Genomic DNA, 24,136 nt, shown 5'->3' with positions numbered 1-24,136 from the left:
GTATTACCCCATAAAGATAAACAGTATGATAAATTACTATTAGTATAAGCATGATACAACGATATAATAACATTAGGTTGGAAGATTGTACTTGTTTTAATGATAATGCGGATGCCAAATGAAACCTTTTTTATTAGCGAGTTGGCATGGCTATTGAACTCAAAGTGTTTGTCGACAGTAACACCCAGGAATTTAACAGTATTGGATGTCGGTATAAAATAAGTATTTAGCGAGACAGTTATGGACGAAGAAATCGCTGTTTGTGGGTTATGAAATAGTATAAACGTTGTTTTTAAAGGATTTATTTGAAGTTGATTATCTGTGCACCAGGAATACACATTGCTAATATCAGTGTTAAGTGTGTCTTGAAGCACGGTAAGTGATTTATGTGATGAGTAAATGGTCGTGTCACCAGCATATAACAAACAGTTACAAGTGGTAAGTACATCAGGTAGATCATTTATAAATAATAAGAACAACAATGGACCTAGTATAGAGCCTTGGGGAACGCCATAGTTAATTACTTTAGTAGAAGAGAATTGGCCATTAAGATACACTACTCGAGGCCTGTTAGACAAGTAGCTACGAAAAAGATTTAAAGGTGCGCCAGTAATACCGAAAGATTCGAGCTTATACAGAAAAATAGAATGATCTAGAGTGTCAAATTCTTTTGTTAGATCGATGAATATGGCTCCTGCAACAAACCCAACGCCAGTTAAATCAGGGTACATGGCGTAATCGCTAGGCTGGGCTTAGGTATTTCTTTTTCGAGATTATTGGCTGTCCTTTGCTTTTCGCGCCCTTGTTTTCATGGCGATTACTCTTAAGGGTCCTGTGGATTTCGTAATATCCGTCGCCGGTGAAGTTATTTGCTTTCGCTAAAAATAAAAATAAAAAAAACTTAATATGTTCAGCTGAATGTAAGCAGTCGTATTATGGGATTCGCGACGGGTGTTCTACGTCTGAGCACGGGATCTCAGTAGCGGCTGTAGCACCAGTAACGGGCGTTAAAACTAGCCAACGTAATGAACAAGAACTTTCAGAATATTCTAGCACTTTTGTCATGACCTCGCAGAGGTTATCACGTGACACACAGGTAGTCAACTTCGTAAGCTGTCTCAGCGGGGCACCACCTATGGTGCCACCAGGAGCCGACCGGTCGTGAGCAGAGGATGATAAAAAGGAATAGAATCGAGCGAAAGGAATTGCTAAATTATACCGGTCCTGGGCCCATAGTTACAAATTTTTTCTTATGCTAACGGTGCTCGTAGAAGTAGGTGTCAGCCGGTCGCGTTGTCGGACCTGTATCTAAAGGCAGCCGCCCAATGGCAAACAGCACTTAGGAAGGCAAAGCTTTGTGAATTCGGCCCCTGGGCCCATTGTCACGAAGCTCCCACGCTTGAACTGTTCGTAACAGCAGATACCATAGAATCGTTATAACGGACATATTAGCGAAAGCGGTCGACAGATGCAAAGAGAACTTAAGAAGACAAAGCTCGTGAACTCGGCTGCTGACGGTTGACCGCATCTCTTAATTCGTATAACGCAATGAGGAGAAATGCTGCACATTGCTGGCGTGGAGGAGACCACGACTGAAGGTTGCCCTCTCTCCTTGCAACGTATCATAGTCAGTGAAGTCAACTGGGCTAGTTTGGACATCTCGCAAGGCTGAAACATAATTAGGAGCAAGAAAGGACAAAGAAGAATAAGAAATGACGTATAGAGGACAGACAGCTAACTTCAACTGGTTTTTATTGATTGCACCAATGCCTAGATTATACGGCGCAAAAGCTTACGGTTAGCAGTTTGCGTCGCAGTGACACATTCACGGCACAACACTTTGACATATTTTGCAAAAATCAGCGCACGTTTATTCAATCATAGCCGTACTAACCCGTCTACGGCGCCGAATGTGTACACTAACTGTTTTCGCTTGTTACATGTGTTCGCCATAGTATGTCCCTCAATTTTTTATTCTTTTTTTCTGGCGAATATCTGCCCTCAAAGTTGTGTTTCGTGGTAACTCTGCCTGCGGTTGAGCTTTTGACGATGGACTCCTGTCTGGTTGTCCGCGGGTCGGGTATGATAATGACACAGAAGGACAGAGACCACAAAATTTTTAAAAAATTGCAACTTAGCCTGCAGACGTTATGGTTTCTTATGAAAGCGCTGGTTGCTATGAAAAGTAATAGGAGCTACATAAGCTACTTATTTATGCTTCAGTCGGCGTAACAGGCAGCATGCGTAGATGGGAGGCAGGTTGGCCACCCGGCTGCTCAAAATATGCGCAATCGTTCTACAGACGAAGGCGTGGCACAGTGCAAACTATCGAATAAATAAATAAATAAGTAAATAAATAAATAAATAAATAAATAAATAAATAAATAAATAAATGTGCTACACTACATTGCGCTCAATGACTATCATACGTACTTTCTCCTTGTTGATCTCATGTCAAGAAAATGGAGTGCGTGTTGAGCGATTGTTTCGGTCAGATACGCTGCTTGTCGCTGCATGACAAGTGTGTTGCTTCAGCATTCGTTTCAAGTTCCTTGTACCGCCTATGAAAATTTAGTTTAAATCTTTACGTAAAGTATGAGTAAGGGGCCCGGAAACATTTCATCGTGGAACTTGTCTTTAACGTCGATCACAACATCCCTGAGGCTTACACTGCCCCTGAGTTTCCTACACTGGGAATAGGAGTATGTGTCAAGTTTCCTGCTCCACAATTGTTTTTTTTTACTTCAAACGTCACGTCTCTGTGATGCTGTCCATTTCAATATTTGTCACATCAGTGCCCAGTACATGTACACCATGGCACGTAGTATGCCGGTATTGCATACACATCTTGCATCACTCGTAGGGAAACGCCTTGCTACACCTGTCACTTACTTGCGAACAATCTCGTGATAGTTCGTTCTCGTTCACCTGTTCAAAATATGGCGCTATGCGTAGGTGCAGTTTACCAAGAATCGACAGTCTGTTGCTAGCGATCATTGAACGCATCATCGCCCTTGTTCTTCCCCATTTCGCGCAGACGCTCCGACATGCGTGGAAGGGGCCCCCATCGTGTACTCGGCATCTCGCCACGAGCCCGTGCGAGTCACGTGCCGCGTGGCCGCGTCGCCTAAGGCGGTGCGCTTCCGCTGGAGCTTCAGCAGCAGCACGCGGCGCACCGAGCTCACCGACTTCGTGGTGCTGGGGCCCGAGTCGGACCCGGAAGGCACGCCCGTGCTTGACGGAGACTCGCCCACCGTTGTCTCTGTGCTCGAGTACACACCGCAGTTTCAGAGTGACTTCGGCACGCTGCTTTGTTCGGCCAGCAACTCGATGGGGGACCAGCGAGAGCCCTGCACCTTCCACGTCGTGCAGGCTGGTGAGTCTCACTGCTACTCGCCTCATTTCCAGCAGTCTACACTGGTCGCGGACTGGCTGCGATGGTGACAAAACTAAAAGGCAGGCGGGCACTGTATGCACGCTGCATCTCAAATGCAATAGGTCCCCTAATGAGCAGGCGCGGAGCATATATGCACGCTAGATTGTAAATTGTTTGCGAATTTTCTATATTTATGAGACGATGATCTGACCAATAGACACGTACGAAATGCCGCATGCGCGAGACGGCAGCCACAACGACGCTTGATTAGCCTTAACTGCCGCAATATGCACCGGCTTGTCATATTTATTTTGTCATTTAGCGTAGGACGCTCTCGTTTCTACTGTGTCTCGGTCCTATTGAGTTCAGTGCCACAATATTTCAACCTTTCTTTCAATATTTCTTTTGCGGAAATGTCCTGCAACACAGTGTGTTTGGTCCAAAATTTTTGGAAGTTAGCTTACAAGAAAATTCTGTGCACTAAGGCAATTTTCTGATGCATATTTACTTTCGGTACACGTGTTATCGAGCGCTTTCGTTCATATAAGCAAGAAAGAAGTGCACAAAATGCGACAGCGATATGAACAAAATGAGAGAAGTATGTCTCAAGTTTTATTGTTCTGGGAGCTTGCACTTTGTTTTTCGATTACTCCAAAAGATGCTTCAGGAGATGGCTCGTTCTGTCTACTCTTTTCGTTTTCGCCTTTGTGCGCTTTTACAGTTTCAAGATGCAAGTAAACGAACCTTAGCGCAGTTGCCTATTCTGTTCCCCCTTTTTGTTACCGTCTGTCGCAGTGTTTCACAAACTGCGGGTCATGACCACCAAATCGGTCATGAGCCTCCTTCTGGGCGTCATAGAGGGTGCAACTGTGTACATTCGGTTTGCTAGAACAAATATGAATTTTCAGTCTCGGGGACCATATTTCAATGTCAACGTCGTTTTCTTTGAGAGTAACTAATATATGTTTATTATGCAGAACGTAATTTTAGTTTTGGGCACAAGATGGACGGCAAGACGGCCAGATGAAAGACGATCTAAACCTTTGGTCGCCACAACAAAAATGAAGAAAATAAACTGCACAGAACATGGCCTCCGAACCACAGCCTGTTTTGTCTCGCCGAAACTGTAGAAATTTGGTTCAGCTGGTATTGTGAAATCAAGAGAGAGATAGTTTTTAATGGTAGAAAAGTGTAGAGGTCGGCCTGAGTAAAGTGCCTCTAGCCTGCTACTTCACGCTGGGGAGAGCTTTGGGAGAGTAAGAGAGATAGGATATGAAGAAGGTGGGTGGTGGTATGATGAACAGGATGATGAAAGCTGCACAACATACTGTTTCTGTGCAACGCCTACGTGCACACTTCATAGCACAGCACAGTCATCTTCGCGGGCACAGGTAGAGATTACTGCAGTGTAGCTAGGAGACTGTCTATAGCTTTCGTAATTTTTGCCGCTGTTAGCGCTATCAGCGTGTTTAAATCAGACAGAACCAGCTGCAGGGCGTCGATTATTTGCCGCAGCATGGCTTTGATGACAGCGTCCGATGGCGGTTTTTCGGCGCACTCTCCTTGCTCGCGCTGACGGTCTAAGGCCCGTGTGCGCGGCGGCAAGCGTGGCCACACATTCGATTCCGCGATTGCGCGGCTCGCTTGAAGCAACGGTTCATAGAACCCTTGTTAAAGCAATATTAACAAGTACTTTTTGTAGCTATCTCTGCTGTAGTTAATGCCTCTTAAATAAATTAGAATATAAGTGCGTCTGCCGTTGCATAAAAATGTAAATTTTCAAAAGACTTATTGAGGTGAGGCTGGGATGGTCATGGTAGTGACAAAAGGGGTCATGTACTGGAAAAGTTTGAAAAACACTACTTCATAGAGTGCTAATATATATTCAAGTTCAATTCAATTAGAACACTACCGATACATTTAATTGAATAAAGATGAATTCTGAAAACCCGCCATGGTTGCTTAGTGGTTTGGCGTTGCGCTGCTACACACAAAGTAGTGGGATCAAATCCTGTCACCGGCACGCCCGCATTTTTATGGGGGCAAAATGCAAAACGCCCGTGTACCGTGCATTGGAGGCACGTTAAAGAACCCCAGCTGGTCAAAAGTAATACGAAGTCCCCCACTACGGGGTGTATCATAATCAAATCGTGGTTTTGGCACGTAAAACCCTAGAATTAAAAACAAAAACAATATTCTGAGGGACAATCGGAAATTTGCAGGGTGCAAAAGCAACAAATGGTAATGACCGAGTGTCAGCTGGAAATCCTAGAGTGGCACAGAGTGGAGCAGCTCAAAAGGGTGGCAGTTTGGGCGAGTTGGTATGCCATTATTTTTTAGGCTTGTGGCGCAGCTCAGAACGAGCAAAAAAGGAAAGTGGAAGGGCTAATGAAATGGAACGGGGAACAGAGTGAGCGCTAACTTCCAACTGATGGTTTATTTCGTGACTCAGAAGGCTACTTATACACACAGCGAACCGTGTGACATGAAGAGACAACAACACAAAACCAAGCAACAAAACCAAAAGGAACCGTGGAAAAAAAGCATGTTTAGACAGCCTGTGGCGGCAGTCTGAGATACGCCAATTCATTGCTTGATAACGATAATGAAGGTGAGCTTACACATGCATGGCCAAGACCTATGATAGCTTTTGCTTCAATGGTTTCCCTTGTAAGCTGATTATGACTACGACCTAGAATGACGCACTCTTCTAAAACAGGTTCGCAACCACACGTTTTGCAGTGCTGAGCATTGCAAAACGTATGCAGGGAGCGGAGTAGGGACCACGCTCATGGGAAAGTGGTTACAAATCGCGCTCCAAATTGCTACAGCTAGTAGCCGTACATGAAACGACACTTACAAAGGGAACGTAACACGACGCTAACAGATTAAATCACAGCAGTAAGGTAGCAAGAGTGGCGTAAAATCATTTACATTGGTGAGAATAACACTTACTGTGTCTTGTCAGAACCAAGACGCAGTTAAACTTATGAATTAGAAATATTCTCGCATTTCCCGGCCATGGTTTGATGATGGGCTCACACCATTCTCTGGAAGTACTTCAATCTTCCAGTTCGCAGCGCTATTTGTTGACACCAACTTGACCAATTGCGTACCAACTGCATTCTCAAAATTTCACTTTTTATACAATACATGCATTTTGTACAGGAGTCACGAAGTCATTTATAGAAAGTTCCTGTATTTGCACGTTTGAGGTCGCTTTAATATGCATTGATCTGTTGTTACCTCTTTTCTTTAATTTATTGTCTTTTCCATTTTTTTTTCTCTTTTCTTTAGCTTCGTGGGTACGTTCCTCACATGAGTGGAAATGTCGTTTGGTATGGAATTAAGCGCGAACGCAGACACGGGTATGAAAACATACGCAGTCAACAATTGTAATCGTAGTTTTCTATGTTTCGCCTGGCATCGATTGTGAATTCACTAATATCGCTGATAGACGCGGGCAATAGTGCGCCTCCTCTGCCTGGAAGGCTCACCGTGTTTCAAGGCGTGGTTGCACTGGGCAGCGTGAATGGTCAACGTTATCCCGGAGTAGCATGCTGTCAGGGACCCTGTTACGCCTAAGGAACAACACTTGTTAGAAACACTGAAAGAATGCACATTTTAGCAATTCTAGTTGCTTCAGCGAGACAGAGCCACCGTGATGGCGTTGTTGGCCGACATGTTGCCCATTGCGACAGTGCCCTTAACTTTGAGTTTCTCCGGCGTCTTTTCTCGCACTGGCAACGCATATACTCTTTAACGGGACCCGTTGAATTCCTTCGAGAGCACCAGTGATGAAGTCCAGCCTAGTTTTCTTAGTAATAACTCAAGTCGCTAAAGTTCCATTTCCAAATGGACACAATGTGCGCCCATGGAGGAAAGAGCGAAGAACAGAATACGCAGTAAAGAATGTGCGCTTTCACGTCAAGCATATACCGAAGTATCGCTATTCCTGGCTTACCATTCAAAGCAGGAGGAATAATGTGCGTTCCACACGCGGATTGTCTACACCTAGGCCGCGTGTGTAAAACGGCCGCATTGTGTTTACTAAACAACCAGCACACGCGGGAACTGCGAACGCCGGGCACGTGTGGAACGACTTCAACTCAACGTGGGCGTGGTCAGTGCACGGTGAGCGCGCTCCTTCGTAATCACTGATCCGGTTCACGCATGCTAGGCACGTTCCTTCAGCGCCGTACTGTGCTCAGTGCGTCTTGTGGATTAACGGCCGGAGTCTAGCGTGCTAATCTCCTCACGAGACACATGTGCCGGAGGCGCCACTGCGGACTTGCCGGCAGGGCAAGAAAATCGCAGTGTGCCCGCCGCCTTTGCAGTCACTTCCGCTGTTTCCTTTGTTACTTTCAGCAATTCATACTTTCATTTCCGTGCGTGGAAGAACGAAAAAAAAAAAGATGAAGACGATTGAAACTTAAAAAAAAAAGAATGACGCGGATTCACTTTTTCTTTATTGTTCTTGTTATTATTATTTTTTCTTGTCCCGGGTTAACGACATAATTAATCAGAGAATGCATGAGCAGACGTAGTGGAGAGACATACGTCCCCGTTTAAGAGCTTAGAGTTATAAGCACTTTCACCAGATGACGCTCGTAAATGCTTAATGAGTTGCAGTATCGCCTTCGGGACTTCAATATTAATTTCGGCCCCACTTGTGCTTGATTACTAAATTGGCACTTCCAGCGTTCCTCCTGCTATCGATCGCCACTATATGCGCTCCATCCGACGTCGCACACTGCGAGTGGCGAGCAAAAATAGGATACCATGCCTTCGAATGTAATGACAGCGCACGGGAAGACACCTGCCCCGATATTAAACTTGAACTTTTTACTTGCAACAATGACCTATATAATGGGCGAGGTGCTGATTGCATTTTCCGGCCTTTGCTTCTGGGAGCCTCTACGGCTGTTTCTTGCATGTATAAATAACACTCGGCGCAAAATCGTATAAACTCTACGAGGAACAGTGCCCTCTGTCACTGTTTTAAACTGCGCTCTTCATGTACATTTTACTCTCATTTGACCGAGGGGAGTTTATCACGTTCAAAAGATACCCTAAAACGAAGTCGCCATTACCTATTCCAGTTATTCGCCACCAGTCATTCAAATTACAAAAAAAGCATTTAGACATAACTGAACTAAGACTGTAGTAGCACATAGAAGTAGTAAGTGGAACTAAGTAGGCCATCATCTTAATTCCCTCCTATGTGCTAGACCTTTTGCGTAATACCGACAACCCTGTGGGCGCAGTGGGCTGTCGACACCATCGTGAAGGAAAGACGCGCGGGCGAGCGCCGGGCGCGCGTAGGAAGCTGGTGGTTCACGCGCGGTCTGCCACAAGTCTCGAGGACTTTTCTGTGGTCTCATAACGTGGCGCGTTCGCCACATAACATGACCATAAAAACACAATCTTTGTTCCCCGCAATGGCGGAGGTGTAATATCTTGGTAAAGGCTCCTGCGTTTGCTCTCCGAACACGTCGTTCACTACTATATACAAAGCGACAGCGACGATGAGGAGAGCCCTTGACAGCAGGAGTTACAGCTTTTGTCGCGTCCTGCATCATTCCGTATTCCATCAAAGCGAACAGTAAAAAAAAATCAGGGCGCAAACTGAGAGGCGTTGCATGTTGCGACATTTGTTCGCTGGTGTAGCAACCCCGCGTGGCCCAAGTGTGGTTTAGCAAACGCTGTAGAGCATTCGGGTACACTATAATGGCTCAGCTTTCCGTAGCCACCGTTGCCCAGTATCTCATAGCGCGGGTCTAGAAACGTGACTGCTGTCGCATACGCGGCTTTAGGCGAGTGATACAGCTCATTAACACGACGGCGCTGTAATTCATGGTCGCAAAAAATGAATAACTAGCCATGGTGTGTGCCGCACATATTTTTTGAAATATATCGAGTACCTGGGGAACTGACTTGCACGTAACGAATACATGTAATGAATTACGTGTAATCAAGTTACGTTTTCTGGTCATTTTGTAATTTAACAATTACTTTTTTACTCGCTGTCGCTCAGTGTAATTCAATTACTTTTCATAATGGCCAGTTACATGTAATCAGTTACATTTTTGACGAAACAAGCTTAAACAGGCGATACACCTTTGAGCACTTAAATTAGACAAGAACTACAGTGTCAAAAGGAATGTAAACGTGTATGTCGGCTACCTCCTTCCCACAATCAGCGTACTTTACCTCTACTTTGCTATCATTTTACCTCCCACTCCACTCTCTCCCCAGCTTAGGGTTGCAAACCGGATCTTCCCATCTGGTTAACCTCCTTGCCTTTCTCCTTTCCTCTCTCTCTCTCTGCAACTGCGCCTCGATCACCTGAACATGGCAGGCTTGCCGATTTTCACCTCTCGTGGAAGTCCGACCTCTCAGCTTTTTCCTTATATAATAAATTTCTGTTTCTCCTGGAAGCGTTTTTAATCGGCCTGCATAGGTCGTAAGGTCTGCTGCTCAGTTCTTCATCATGGCTTAGTGCAGTCTGTGACATCTGATACCGACAACTTCTTGGCCGTTAAAGGCACATGTTTCCATCTGTGGGATGCATATGTGACTCATATAGACCTATTTTTACGATTGCAACACATGAACAGTAATTTTTGGGCTAAATAACCTGAAGCTTTATATTCAATTACATTACATATATTGTCACCTTTCATGGAATGTGAATGGTTGCTGGCGTTCATTACATTTAGTCAAATGGCTAACGAGTGAAGAGCGTCGGGAGGAAGTTCACCAGATGTTGGCCGGTAATTGAAACTGCGCTCCTATGGCTCGATATCGATGGCTATTTATATGAGGAAATCGCCTATGGACGATATTTCAGCTTTTCACTGGCCCTGTCGCGAACGCCTTCCCCTCGCCCCAGCGAGAATGAAGCGCTGCGATTCATAGAGGACACAGACCCGAGCACCGCTGCCTTGAGTAACCACAATCTGATGCGCAAGGTGTTGGTACGTTCCAACACAGGCCTTTCTCTCCAGCACGCACATCAAGAGATCTTTCAATGTCGCTGCAGGTATCTTCACAAAAAAAAGAAAGAAACAGGAGAAAAAGAAAATAAGAAAAAAAAACGAGGGAAGATTACCGAAGAAAATTTTGAAAAGCAAATGTTAGAGAAAGTAAACGTGTGAAGCGCAGAGGATGCATTGAAAGGGACAAGCCAGCTCGTTTTACTTACTGTGTTTGTGCAATGTTAATAAAGTAACCAGCAAAGTAATCTTGAAGTAATCAATTACTTTAACTAATTGTTAAATTACTTCCGTGAGGTATTAACTGCTAACTGTAATCAATTACAATAGTGAAAAAGTGATTGTATGTGTATCGGTGACTTTCTTTTTTTGTAATGTGTACATGTCTGTTGGTGAATAAAAGTTACTGCACTTAACTATTACAATCATTATGAAATACGGACGAACGGTCGGCACCGCCACGGAGCGGCCCAGTTCACAGGTGAAGCCGGTATATTGAACGCAGTATATTGAAAATCGTGTACTTATGTATACCTTCGGCCGGAACTACACACGTAGTCGTACTGCTTGCAGTATGTCGGCATGTCGAATTTCAGTGCAAAAACACTAGAAAAACAGCACAAAACGTAGATGAACACGTCGCGGCCGGTGACCGGCTACTAAGCAGTGGCGGTGCCTGTCCCGCACAATGGCGGCAGAAAACCAGCGTCGCTTGACAGCAGCACAGTGGTGTCAGCATTATGCAAGTATCTTATTGTGTTTCGCGCTAGACATATAAACATATCTTTGCTGTATCACTCAGTCCCTGTTCCTCAATAAAAAAAAAAGAAAGAAAGAAAGAAAACATGTACTCGAATCACCTTTCGATAATGCCTTATACTTTAAGAGAGAAAAAGAAAGAGAGGCGCGTCACTTCTAAAACCCGAAAGCATCGTGTTTACTATACAGGTCTGGCACGCGCATGCGAGCCGACAACAAGCATTCATCCGAGCGCGGCGGTTCGTCCGCAGCAGCAGTAGCAGCAACTCATACCGGAGCACTTTTCCACTCGCGTGTATTTCATTTCGCTCCGTCTCCCAACGCGGATTCGACAAAACGCGCCTCGGAGCACTTTTTTCTTTGCTTGTGTTCCTTCTTTACGGTACGACAAACATCGGCGGGCGTCAGGCGGAAAGCATGCGCTCATTCACGCGTGGCGCAGCCGTAAGCGCACGTTTCCTGTTTCGTTCTCGGCAGTCTGACAGGCGTGCCATGCGGAAAAGCACGCGCTTCCCTCGGCGGCGCTGGCTGCTGCTACGCGTCAGGAGAGAAGCGGCGCGCCGAAGAGATCACGCTGTCGTCCATCACGCATTGCTACGCGCCGGGCGCGCGCCGGGCACGGAAACGAACAAGAGCTCGGAATCGGTTCCGTACTCGGCAGAAGCACGCGGCCCTGCTGCGTGTTCTTCACTGCAGGGTTCGAGGAGTGGTCCGAGAGACAAACGGAGGAAAGAAACAGAAGAGGGAGCCACGAGGACGCTGAAGAGGCAGACTGTCCGGTTCGCCGGAAACGTCCCTAATGTCCTGCTAATTGGCCTCGCGTGTTGTGCTTCTCGTAATTGGGTCCAACCTCGATTGCGTGTCGCAGATCGACAGTGGCTTGTTGTTCCGGTAACAGCTCGCTCAACTAAGTCTGCGCTTTAGCGACGGAGGCTCTGGAGTGATTTGCGCGAATGCACGCATTCCAGTGGCCCGTGGCGAGGGTTTCTAATTCTCTCCTTTTCTTCTTCTTTCATATATAAGAGAGTCTTGTTGCAGGAAGCGGTTGTTTAGATGTGGCGAGGGGCATTGAGCATATTGGCCTTTTATTGCTTACCCCTTAACAAGGTTCGCTGCTCGGCTAGTTGGTTCATGGCATATAGTAATATTTAAAAAGCGCAGAAAAGGACGCGAACACGAGCGCTTTTGTTGATTAGTCTTGTCCGTGTACTTCTTTGCGCTCCTTTAATTGTACTGTAATGCTGACGCCGAACTGAACTTGCAGTCAGAGCCAATGAATAATACGTCCCGTTGAGGGCATTGCCACTCTCATCCAAAGTATCATCCTAAAGACTGTGCCTGAGCAAGCCGCTTTTCCAAATATTTGACTAATAAACCCAACAACAGGCACATTCGGGGCTCTCTTTGGCCCTTGCTCACGTGAGAAAAAGCAGAGTGCAGGCGACGCTCCTCGAGGGAGACGTCGGGAAGAGATATTTGTTCATGCGAGCACAAGTTCGACCACGACGTGCCCCGAAGGTGGCTGCGTTTCCTGCTGTCACTCGGGTGATAGAATGTGACAGGGCGCTGACATCAGCCGCTGTAAGACAGGCTGAAATCGGATTTCCATAAGAGAAAAGGGAACAAAACGAGGGAGGAAGAACCAGAACGTTCACATATGCAAAGACACAAATGTGATTCCGCAAGTCCCCCGTGATTAGGGTTTCGGCTGGCGCCTGGGCTTCGCTGAAGTCGTCGTTAACGCGTCGGGAATAGCGTTGGGCGCCGGCGTTATTCTCTGACGCTAGTAGAGCGCGACAGCGGCGTTGAGTCTACACGGTGCGAAGCCCCGGCATAACACAGCCCGTCGCTGCACGCCACTTCTCGCACGCAGGGTCTTCACAGTTTATCCCGCGTGAAAAATCTGTCATGCACGTGGAAAACACGCTGCCGGAAGTGCCCTGCTCGCGACTTGAGGAGCACGAGAAACGAAACAGACATCGTGTACCTTTATCCCCTGTCCTCGGAGGACTTCCTTTTCTTCCCCGTCCCTCTGCAGCAGAGCCCGAGAAAGAATGCTGGCTCGGCCGCGTTTATTTGCGTTGTTTTGTCTGCGTGGCACTAATTAGTTAAAGAAGACATCGTTAACGAACTTCGTTAGGAATGTCTTGTTCTATCGACAGTTTAAGAAAATACCGGGCGCTGGGTGCAGAAAGCAACCTTGAAAGGGCGCTGCCCCTGTTCCCGCACCAGCGCCGCTCATTTATTGACTGGATCGTAGGGGAGACATGCGGAAGGCGGACTGGCTCCGTGGTAAAAAAAAAAAAGAAAAGAAATGAAGAGACGTTCTTGGCTCGCAGTAACGCTGCGCAGTGCTTACGCAGCGCGCATATGTTCGCTCGCAGGCGGAACAGAAAAATAAACAAACCAACAAAACTCTTAATCTCAAGGGAAACTGTTCGCCTACACTAATTCATCCAAACTCGCAGACGCGTCGGGGCTTTGATCAGGTTACAATGAAACTCAAGTTACTTCTCCGCTCCTCTCCACTATACCCTACCTACGCGATCAGTGCTACACAAACAAAAATGTCCGAACAAACAGCGAAGCAAGTTTATGCCAAGAGATGTTCGTCTTACAAATGAACCTGATGACAACAAAACCGTATTTTCTTTTTCTCTCTGCTAGCTTGCCGAGGATTTCATTTACCGCGCATTCCTTTTGTATAGTTCGAGACGGAATTCCTTTCAAACAGAAATAGCGCAACCAGACTAGACTTTATGCTCTGCTGTTAACGGTGAAAAATCAGACAGCGAAAACGAGCTTTTTGTTAGCTTTAGCAAAGCCTTTATTCACAGGGCGTTTTTGTTTCCTGTTTTCTTGTCACCTTCACTGAAGCAATTGATTTTCAATATATTATAAAGCTTCCAATGCATGTGAAACTACGCTTACGCTGCTTTAGATAAGTCACGTATGACTCCAATGACCCCGATTAAAATCAAGCAGGAAGTACTTAATAGGATGCACGCTAGCAGGCTACTAATGTGACTGACTACATTGTGAAGTAGGAGGGTAAAGTGGAAGCTTGGGCGAGTTAGTGATTCAATATCTACATGTCTGCACAGCTCAAAAAACTAGTACAGAAGATAGGACACAACACAGGCGCTGATTTCAACAAATCTTTATTCATAAAACCGCCAAAACTATATACTTTAGACATGAGCAAAAAGTAGTAAAAACTTCTGCTTGATGTCACACATCTCAAGAAGCCTTATCGCATCACAGCAAGATATCATCATCTTGACCAGCTACACTCGGCTACGTCGGCAGTTGAAGAACTTCAAGATCGAAAATTCGATGCTATACTTATACATGTTTCATCCCGAGGGACGCCGTTGGGCTCTTGTCGTTCCCCTGTCATTTTGGGCCCAGATACTAAAGACCTTTCACGCCGGTCACTCTGGTTACCATAAAACCTATGAGCGCACCCGCAGCCGCTTCTCTTGGCCTGGACTTGCAACAAGCGTAGGAAAATACGTGGCTTTCTGCGCGTGCTGCCAACTCCGCAAATGACTGACCTCACCTCTGGCTGGACTGCTCCAACCTGTGCCGCGTCCTGAAGCTTCTTTTGCAGTCGTTGGTATAGGCCTGTATGGACCGCTAGCCATATCAGCTGGCGGTAATTGATGGACAGTCACATGTCTGTAGACCACTTGGTACGGTATGCTGAAACAGCCGCACTATCTTCACGGTACGCAGCGGACGTGGCGGCCTTTTTGTTGGAAGCCATCTTTTTACGTCACGGAGCCCCACGTGTCCTTTTGAGTGACCGCGGCAAGACCTATCTGCCGAGGCTCCTCGACGATGTACTTCCGCACGTCTAACACCATAAGACGACTTCCAGTTACCACTCTCAAACTAATGGCCTCACAGAGCGCTTTCATCGCACGCTGTCCGACATGATATCAATGTACATCAATGCTCACCACATGAATTGGGATGTCATTCTGCCATTCGTCACTTTCGCATACAACACCGCCGTGCAACGCTCTACGGTGTACTCGTCATTTTTCCTCGTGTACGGCCGTCAACCAACCATCCTCCTCGACGTATCTTTCTTTGGTGTCCCGGTGATCTCGTCGACATTGGTATGTGAGCAGTTCATCTCGCGCGTTGCCCGGTGTCGCCACCGCGCCCGCCTCAACATCGACGCAAGGCAATACGACCGAAAAATTCGCTATGATGCATCCCACCGTGTCGTTTCCTTCCGCCCTGGAGATGAAGCGTTGCTGTGGACCTCAGTTCGAGCTCGTAGATTACGCGAAAAGTTTCAAGCCTGATTTATCGAGCCCTACACTGTTCGGGAACAAACTTCACCAGTGAACTATCGCGCACTTTCCTTATCATGCCTTTCGACGGCCGCTTGCGTTCCACAAAGAGTGTGCATGTTTCGCGTTTAAGGACTTTCATACACCCTTCACCGCCATAACCAGCGGCCAGGTTAGCCGCTTCCGCGGACGGGGGACATACTGTGAGCATTATATATTCAGCCTTCATCTTCTGCATCTACATGTAATATTTATCGTCATCGCCAGCGTCATTCTCGTCATCGAGCGGCCCTGCTGAATAAAGCGTCGAGGTATAGCAGCTGCCTCTATACAGATTGTCCCACATAACTTGAGCCAAAGGTTTAAAAATGAAAGGCACTCCGGACGCGAGTTGAACCGGATGTATAACGTTGGCACTGGCCTAGAGTTACTCAGGCTACTTTTAATTATCCCCTTAAATAATGGATTAGTTATGTTCATTTATTGAACTTTTTAAGTACTGGCTGCAGACCCCAAGTGTGATACGCAAAGTTGTAGAGCACCTTTAGAAACCCCTCAATAAATTGCTTCCGACACGATATATCTGACCTGATCCTTTTTTCCGCGTTCCAAAGGAAGCCCGCGAAATATGAAAACATACCACGTGACGATGAGCTTGCGCACTGTTATTGTGCTGCTCTCAAGCGTGCGCGATGGATGAACAAGGTCGGCAACGCTCGGCCAGCAGCATGCATTTGCACCGTCATGCGATAAGAGCCGTTGCCCAGATACCTACACCAGGTATAACGCCCTGTCGCAGGCCATTCTCGCTGCAGCCGAACTTGTTCATCCATCGCAAGCTTGAGAGCAGCACAATAAGAGTACGCAAGTGCCCCGTCACGTGGTATATTTTGCATATTTCGCGGGCTTTCTTTGGAACGCGGAAAAAAGAACCACGTGAGATATATAGTGTCGGAAACAATTTATTCAGAGGTTTCTCAAGGTGCTCTACAACTTTGCGTATCGCACTTGGGGTCTGCAGCCAATACTTAAAACGTTGATTAATTAAACATAACTAATCCATCAATTAAAGGGATAATAAAACAATAGCCTGAGTAACTCTAGGCCAGGGCTGACGTTATGCATTCAGTTCAACTCGCATCCGGAGTACCTTTCATTTTTAAAACTTTGGCTCAAGCTATGTGGGACTACCTGTGTATATATATCTGTGTGTGTTTAAAGATTTGTTTGTTGGCTTCTTATGACGTGATTAATACAAATCGGGCCCGATATTTATTAATCCTCTCATAAGAAGCCAACAAACACAAATCTGTAAACACACGCGCGCGCACGCACACACACACACACACACACACACACACACATTATATATATATATATATATATATATATTGTCACGTGTTGGTGACGTTGACGAAGACAGTGGCAATACTGTGAACGACAAAACTAACTTTTTTTGGGCGAACCTGTGCCCACAAAACAGGCTACACATATAGCACAACGATAGCGGTGAACGCGGTCCACGATTGTCGAAAATCTGATCGGCGGGTCAAGCGCGTCGGCTTTTATACAGCAGTAGTCGAATGTTCCAGACTAATCGTTGGGACCCGCGTGCCTTCCACAAAGTTCTACACCATTCGCCTTAGGCGATGAAATCAGATAACACAAGGTTCGGCGACAACAGACAGCGGATAGAAGCATCGATAACTTTCCAGAAACTTCGGATTATGCGAACTCTTCGGTTATTATGCGATGCTTTGCAACTGGTGTTTGTCAAATCCTCGATGACGTCGAAAAGCAGTCTTTGTATCGTCGGAGAAGACTTCTGATCTGTTGCTGCTTACTCATAGGAAGACTTCGATTCACGTCGAAGTCTAGTTCGGGGACTATGCTCATCGGGGTAGATGCGGCAGAATCCGAGAGGACGAAGGCATTGCTGGTTTCCACAATTTCCTCGATGTATGCGATTGTCGTGCCCTTGTTGATGTGCTTGAACTCTTGGCTGAAGTTGATTAGCATAACTTCCACTTGCCCTCCGTGGAGTCGAGCGATCCCTCTTGCGACGCAAATTTCACGGTCGAGCAGTAGATGTTGGTCGCCCTCGATGACACCTTCTACGTCATGTTTGGATCGGACTGCTGGTACGATCTGTTGGGAACTCGGCGCTGACGCCCGTGGTTGTACCTGGGTCGCAAGCCCCAAGGGTAGCGTTGGCCTGGCGGCCTGGGGTACAACTGCAAGCATCTGAAGGTCCCGGCAAAGCATGAGTCGACTGGTAACAACGAAACAACTTGTTTATTTTAACATCGCAAAGAGTTGGCGGTCAGGTTTGACCGTAGTAGAGAGACGGGAGAGCACTTCACTCAACAGAAGAAATCGGAGCCCTCTTCTGGCGTCCGGGGGCAGCTGTTTTTATACTCTCGCAGTTGAGGGCAAGAAGGAACCCCTCAAAAGACGAGCACGTGAATGTACAATGGGCTAATGGTGACGCACACTGTCGTAGCGATGCCGTAGCACCATGTCGTGGCGCTGCGCACGATCTCGTAGCACCTGGTCGTGGCGCTGCGCAGCACACTGTCGTGGCGCTGCGCAGCACACTGTCGTGGCGCTGCCGGTCGGACACAATGACTGTAACGAGAAGATGGTCCCTGCTTTGGCATCGCCTGTTTCGGGCACAATGACTGGAACGAGATCCCTGCTTTGGCATCGCCTGTTTCGGGCCCAATAACTGGAAGGAGATCCCTGCTTTGGCATCGCCTGTTTCGGGCACAATGACTGGAACGAAATCCCTAGGCGGTCGCATCGCCGCAGACGCGCCTGGAAACACCTGGCGATGAGTGTTGCGGTGACGACGATCGGGCCAAAATGTCCGCCGCCCCGCCGCCGTCGCGCCGGCAAAACCACGTGTCGCAGGCGAAACGCAACAGACCGCCCCGCCGGGGAAAGGAGATCCCGATGGACAGGGGACTGCATCCGCTGTCCGGAGGGATGTCGCTCGATGATGCTCATAACCGAAGTCGGGCGTCCCTTGACGTTTCTTGAGCGCAGCGCACAGAGAAGGCCTCGTTCTCTCGTTCAGGTTCGCACGGGACACTGCAAAGTGACTTCGGGAGAGTTCACATTTTTGTTCTCGTTCCCGGCAAGCGTTAGAACTACGCTGAAAACTCAACCGCTCAGTCAGCAAGCACGGCACAACCCTCACTAAGCCCTGCCAGGCTCTTTCCCCTTTTTATACCACTGCCTAGTTCCTTACAGTAGTCTAGCATCACTCAGAACGCGTCCACAAATTGAAAAATTGCACTAGAAAGCATATCATCACTTTGAAACACTAAACAAAAGCAATATGTTAAAAAAAATCCTGCCTCAGGAAGAAAAACATCAGTAACAAACAATTTTGAGGCTGATTCCTACGTTAGGGGCTTCGACTTAAGCCATCGGCGTTACCGTTGAGACTCCCCTTTTTGTAACGCACCTCAAAGGAATATTGTTGTAAAGCGAGGCTCCAGCGCAGGAGGCGGCCATTTTTGGGAGAGATGGTCTGCAGCCATTGGAGAGGGCAGTGATCTGTCTCAATGATAAACCTCGAGCCGGCTAGATAGCATGACAATTTCTGAACGGCCCACACGAGACATGCACACTCTTTCTCGGTGGCGCTATACGCCTGCTCACGACTGGTCAGCTTACGACTAGCATACAGGACGGGGTGTTCTACTTCTCCATTTTCCCGTTGGCACAGTACAACGCCCATGCCTCGCTCACTAGCATCGCACTGAACAATGAACCCTTTTGTATAGTCTGGCGATCGTAGCACAGGCTGGCTTGTTAGGGCACTCTTTAGGGCGCTAAAAGCTCTTTCCTTTGTCTCGTCCCAGACGACTGTTTGAGGCTCTGTCTTTCTTAGAGCATCCGTCAGGGGAGCCGCGATATCAGAGTACCTAGGGATGTACCTCTGATAGTAGCCGGCGACACCTAAGAACGACCGAATATCGGTCTTTGTGCGCGGTTGCGGAAAGTCTCGCACAGCGGCCACTTTTATTTCAGAGGGGCGGCGACGACCCTGACCAATCACGTGACCGAGGTAGACAACCTCGGCCTGTGCTAACTGGCACTTAGGAGCCTTTACTGTCAAGCCTGCTTCGCGCAGGCGGGTTAGCACTGCCCGCAAGTGTGTCATATGCTCAGACCAGGATGCGGAGAATATCGCTACGTCGTCTAGATACGGTAAAGCGAATTCTTGCTGTCCCCGCAACACTTTATCCATGAGGCTTGAAAAACAGTATGGCGCGTTCTTCAAACCAAAACTCAACACTTTAGGACGGAATGTTCCCATTGGTGAAATGAACGCCGCATACCTACTAGCCTCTTCTGTAAGTGGAACCTGCCAATAACCCCTGACAAGATCTAGGGTGGAAATAAACTGAGCGCTACTAACTTTCTCAAGGCGCTCCTCGATGTTAGGGATCGGATAAATTTGATCCTTAGTGATGGAATTAAGCCTGCGGTAGTCGACGCAAGGACGAGGTTCCTTGCCCGGTACCTCAACTAAAATCAAAGGGGAGGTATAATCACTCTCACCTGCCTCAATAACACCGAGCTGTAGCATTTTCTTTACCTCAGCCTCCATAATATCGCTCTGGCGGGGTGACACCCGATACGCCTTGGATCGTACTGGCTCTGTGGAGGTAAGTTCTATATCATGAGTAAGTACAGAAGTCCTACCAGGCCTCTCAGAGAACAGACCTTGAAACTCTTGTAATAGCTGGTGTAGTTCGGTTTTCTGCTCAGGCGACAGCGGTGCTTTACTGATAAGGTCACTAATGACTTGACCGGTGTCTTCCCTGTTCGTCACTGAGCCTAGTCCTGGAAGCTCGACCGGAAGCTCTTCAGGAACGTTTACCATCATGCACACCACTGCTTCCCTTTGTCTATAAGGTTTGAGCAGATTACAGAGGTAAACTTGCTGTGCTTTCCGCTTTCCTGGCAGACTTACCACGTAGTTAGCGTCCGACAGTTTCTGAACAATTCGCGCTGGGCCCTCCCACTGCACGTCTAGTTTGTTGTTTAGCGATGTGCGCAATATCATGACCTCATCGCCAACCTCAAAACGACGGGCCCTGGCTGTCCGATCATAATAAACCTTGGCCCTCTGCTGGGCCTTTGTCATTGCTTCACCTGACAACTCCTGTGCCCTTCTTAAGCGTTCGAGGAGCTTAAGCACGTACTCCACCACGACTGGGTCGTCGCCCCTACCTTCCCATGATTCTCGAAGCATGCGAAGCGGAGATCGAAGCGAGCGACCGTACACCAGTTCAGCTGGCGAAAACCCCGTAGCCGCATGCGGCGCGGTCCTTAAAGCAAACATCACCCCAGGCAGACACAGCTCCCAGTCAGTTTGATGTTCAAAACACAAGGCTCTCAACACGCGCTTCATGACGGAGTGGAGCTTCTCAACGGAATTCGACTGTGGGTGGTACACTGAGCTGTGTAGCAGCTTTACCCCACACCTTTCGAGAAAAGTTGTCGTCAAAGCGCTAGTAAACACTGTGCCCTGATCTGATTGAATTTCTGCAGGAAAACCAACTCGCGCAAATATGGACAGTAGTGCATTAACTATCTCAACTGAGCTGAGTTCTTTAAGCGGCACTGCTTCAGGGAACTTTGTCGCTGGGCAGATCACAGTCAAAATGTGTCTGTACCCCGTGGCTGTTACCGGCAGAGGTCCCACTGTATCAATAACGAGCCGTCTAAAAGGCTCCGTAATGATAGGTACCAATTTCAACGGCGCCCTCGATTTGTCCCCTGGTTTGCCCACCCGCTGACAAGTGTCACATGTCCTCACGAAATGGTCTGCGTCCCGAAAACACCCTGGCCAATAGTACTCTTGCAAGAGACGGTCCTTAGTTTTCTTAACTCCTAGGTGTCCGGACCACGAACCCCCATGTGACAAGCGCAACAGATCCTGACGATAGCATTGAGGCACGACCAGCTGATCGAACTCCACTCCTCGGCGGTCTAGATACTTCCGGTACAGGACTCCACCTCTTTCCACAAAACGCGCAGTTTTCCTGGCGATACCTTCTTTGACATTGCAGCGCACGTTTTCCAGGCTGCCATCCTTTTTTTGCTCGGCTATCAAAGCCGTCCGGCTGACTTTTAGCAACCTATCAAGTCCGTCTGACGTAGGCGCGATGAGCAAATCAGTAGATAGCTCTTCTAACTTTCCCGCGTCGGGCGTTTCCTCTCCAGTATCTGGCGCCTTTAACGTTACAGACTCTAGTTTATTCAGTTCGGGCGTGCTCGGCATATCAGCTTGCTGCGCCTCTGACCCTTTTTCGTTGTTTGATAACGTCGGCCCCGCAACTACCGCCTTTGCAGCGAGCTCCCGAACCTTCGATCTGGTTAAGGCCTGAACACTAGCTTCACCAAACAAAAGCCCCTTCTCGCGCAGGAGGTGATCGGACCTGTTTGAAAATAGGTACGGGTACTGGGGTGGCAGCATAGATGACACTGCCGCCTCCGTCTCAAGCGCTCCGAAAGGTCCTTCAATAAGCACTTTTGCTACCGGCAGACACACGCTATGAGCTTCCACGGCTTGCTTGATCCACGCGCACTCGCCCGTGAACATATGGGGTTCTACGTAAGACGGGTGAACTACATCCATCGTAGCTGCGGAATCGCGAAGCACTCGGCACTCTTTCCCGTTTACGAGGAGGTCTCGCATGTAAGGCTCAAGAAGCTTCATGTTCTCGTCAGTGCTGCCTATTGAAAAAAACACAACTTTTGGTGTTGTTTCCGGACACTGCGCCGAAAAGTGACCCGGCTTCTGGCACGTATAACACAAGCGCGCTCGCCTCATCTCGAACCGCTTTCTGCGTTCGGCTTCGGCTGCCGTCTCTTTACGTTTGGTCGGATTGCTTTCACTCGCATCCTCACTACGCGTGTCCCCCTTAAATCTCATGGGCGTGAACCTTGGCCTCTCAGACTTGGAGCCAAATTCACCCTTTTGACCGTCCTTAGCTCCGCGAGCTCGACGCGTCACAAACTCCTCGGCTAGCTCAGCGGCTCTAGCCACCGTACTCACGTCTGGCCTATCCAAGACCCAGTATCGCACGTTCTCCGGTAACCGACTATAAAACTGTTCTAGCCCGAAACACTGCAGAACTTTATCGTGGTCACCAAACGCTTTCTCTTCTTTGAGCCACTCCTGCATGTTCGACATAAGCCTATACGCAAACTCTGTATATGACTCACTTTTGCCTTTCTCATTTTCCCGAAACTTCCGACGGAACGCTTCCGCAGACAGCCGGTACTTTTTTAGCAGACTCGATTTTACTTTGTCGAAATCCTCTGCTTCCTCTCTATCCAAGCGAGCGACTACGTCGGCCGCCTCGCCGGGTAACAAAGTGAGCAAGCGCTGTGGCCACGTTTCCCGAGAGAACCCCTGCTTCTCGCACGTTCGCTCAAAGTTAACCAGGAACAAACCAATGTCCTCTCCAAGCTTAAACGGCCGCATCAGGTCAGTCATTTTGAACAATACGCGTTCTCCTGCACCGTGTGCCTGACTTCCATTACGAGCGCGTTCCATCTCTATCTCGAGACGCTTCATTTCCAAAGCGTGTTGACGGTCACGCTCTTCTTTTTTCTCTTGTTGCTCTCGCTCTTTCTGTTCTTTACGTTCGCGCTCTTCTCTTTTTGCAGTCTCCCTCTCTTCAATAGTCTCAAGGCATTCCGACAGCTCGTCATCCTCAGCCTCTAACTCAAGAATAGCCTTTATCAGTTCTGGTTTTCTGAGTTTGTCTGAGACATCCAGACCCAACTCTCTTGCAAGCTCCAACAATTTCGGTTTGCGCAACGACTTCAAATCCATGGCTGCTCTGAATGCTGCTTTCTCTACTGCTTACTATTGTCTTGCCGCAAACTAACCCGGCAGCAACGACAACCACAATTACCAGCTCTGTTTCTGACACTAACAAAAAGCCTGGCAACGCTCAGAAGAAGAAAGTCCCGCACTCACCAAACCTCGCAGGCAGGAATTCCGCGCAGTCGTTCCGCTGCAGGCAACCAGTCGTCACACAGGGCTCGTTGCACTGCTCCCGGATCGTCGTTGAGCTGCTCAGCATACTGTCAACTGCATCTCTTTGCTGCTGGCCTCCGTTGTCGTGATCTCGCCGCTGGCAGACAGTTGTTTGAAGTCGTAGGCGATCTCACCGCTGGCAACCAGATGTTTGGGATCCGACTGCTGGTACGATCTGTTGGGAACTCGGCGCTGACGCCCGTGGTTGTACCTGGGTCGCAAGCCCCAAGGGTAGCGTTGGCCTGGCGGCCTGGGGTACAACTGCAAGCATCTGAAGGTCCCGGCAAAGCATGAGTCGACTGGTAACAACGAAACAACTTGTTTATTTTAACATCGCAAAGAGTTGGCGGTCAGGTTTGACCGTAGTAGAGAGACGGGAGAGCACTTCACTCAACAGAAGAAATCGGAGCCCTCTTCTGGCGTCCGGGGGCAGCTGTTTTTATACTCTCGCAGTTGAGGGCAAGAAGGAACCCCTCAAAAGACGAGCACGTGAATGTACAATGGGCTAATGGTGACGCACACTGTCGTAGCGATGCCGTAGCACCATGTCGTGGCGCTGCGCACGATCTCGTAGCACCTGGTCGTGGCGCTGCGCAGCACACTGTCGTGGCGCTGCGCAGCA

At 48.0% G+C, this 24,136-nt stretch overlaps 1 protein-coding gene across 1 annotated transcript in view; it reads left to right on the top strand.

Moving 5' to 3' along the window:
• The window catches only part of LOC142560517 (basement membrane-specific heparan sulfate proteoglycan core protein-like), a 371,032-nt gene that overhangs the window by 216,297 nt on the left and 130,599 nt on the right, over positions 1-24,136 (top strand). Inside the window, exon 7 of the mRNA XM_075672684.1 lies at positions 3,038-3,376. Within this exon, the coding sequence (XP_075528799.1) occupies positions 3,038-3,376 (339 nt within the window). The remainder of the gene's footprint in view (positions 1-3,037; positions 3,377-24,136) is intronic.

Source organism: Dermacentor variabilis, chromosome 1 (assembly GCF_050947875.1).
Source record: "Dermacentor variabilis isolate Ectoservices chromosome 1, ASM5094787v1, whole genome shotgun sequence".
NCBI classification, from domain to species: Eukaryota; Metazoa; Arthropoda; class Arachnida; order Ixodida; family Ixodidae; genus Dermacentor; species Dermacentor variabilis.
The sequence above is the reverse complement of the archived record's forward strand: the minus strand, read 5'-3'. Positions and strand labels throughout refer to the sequence as shown.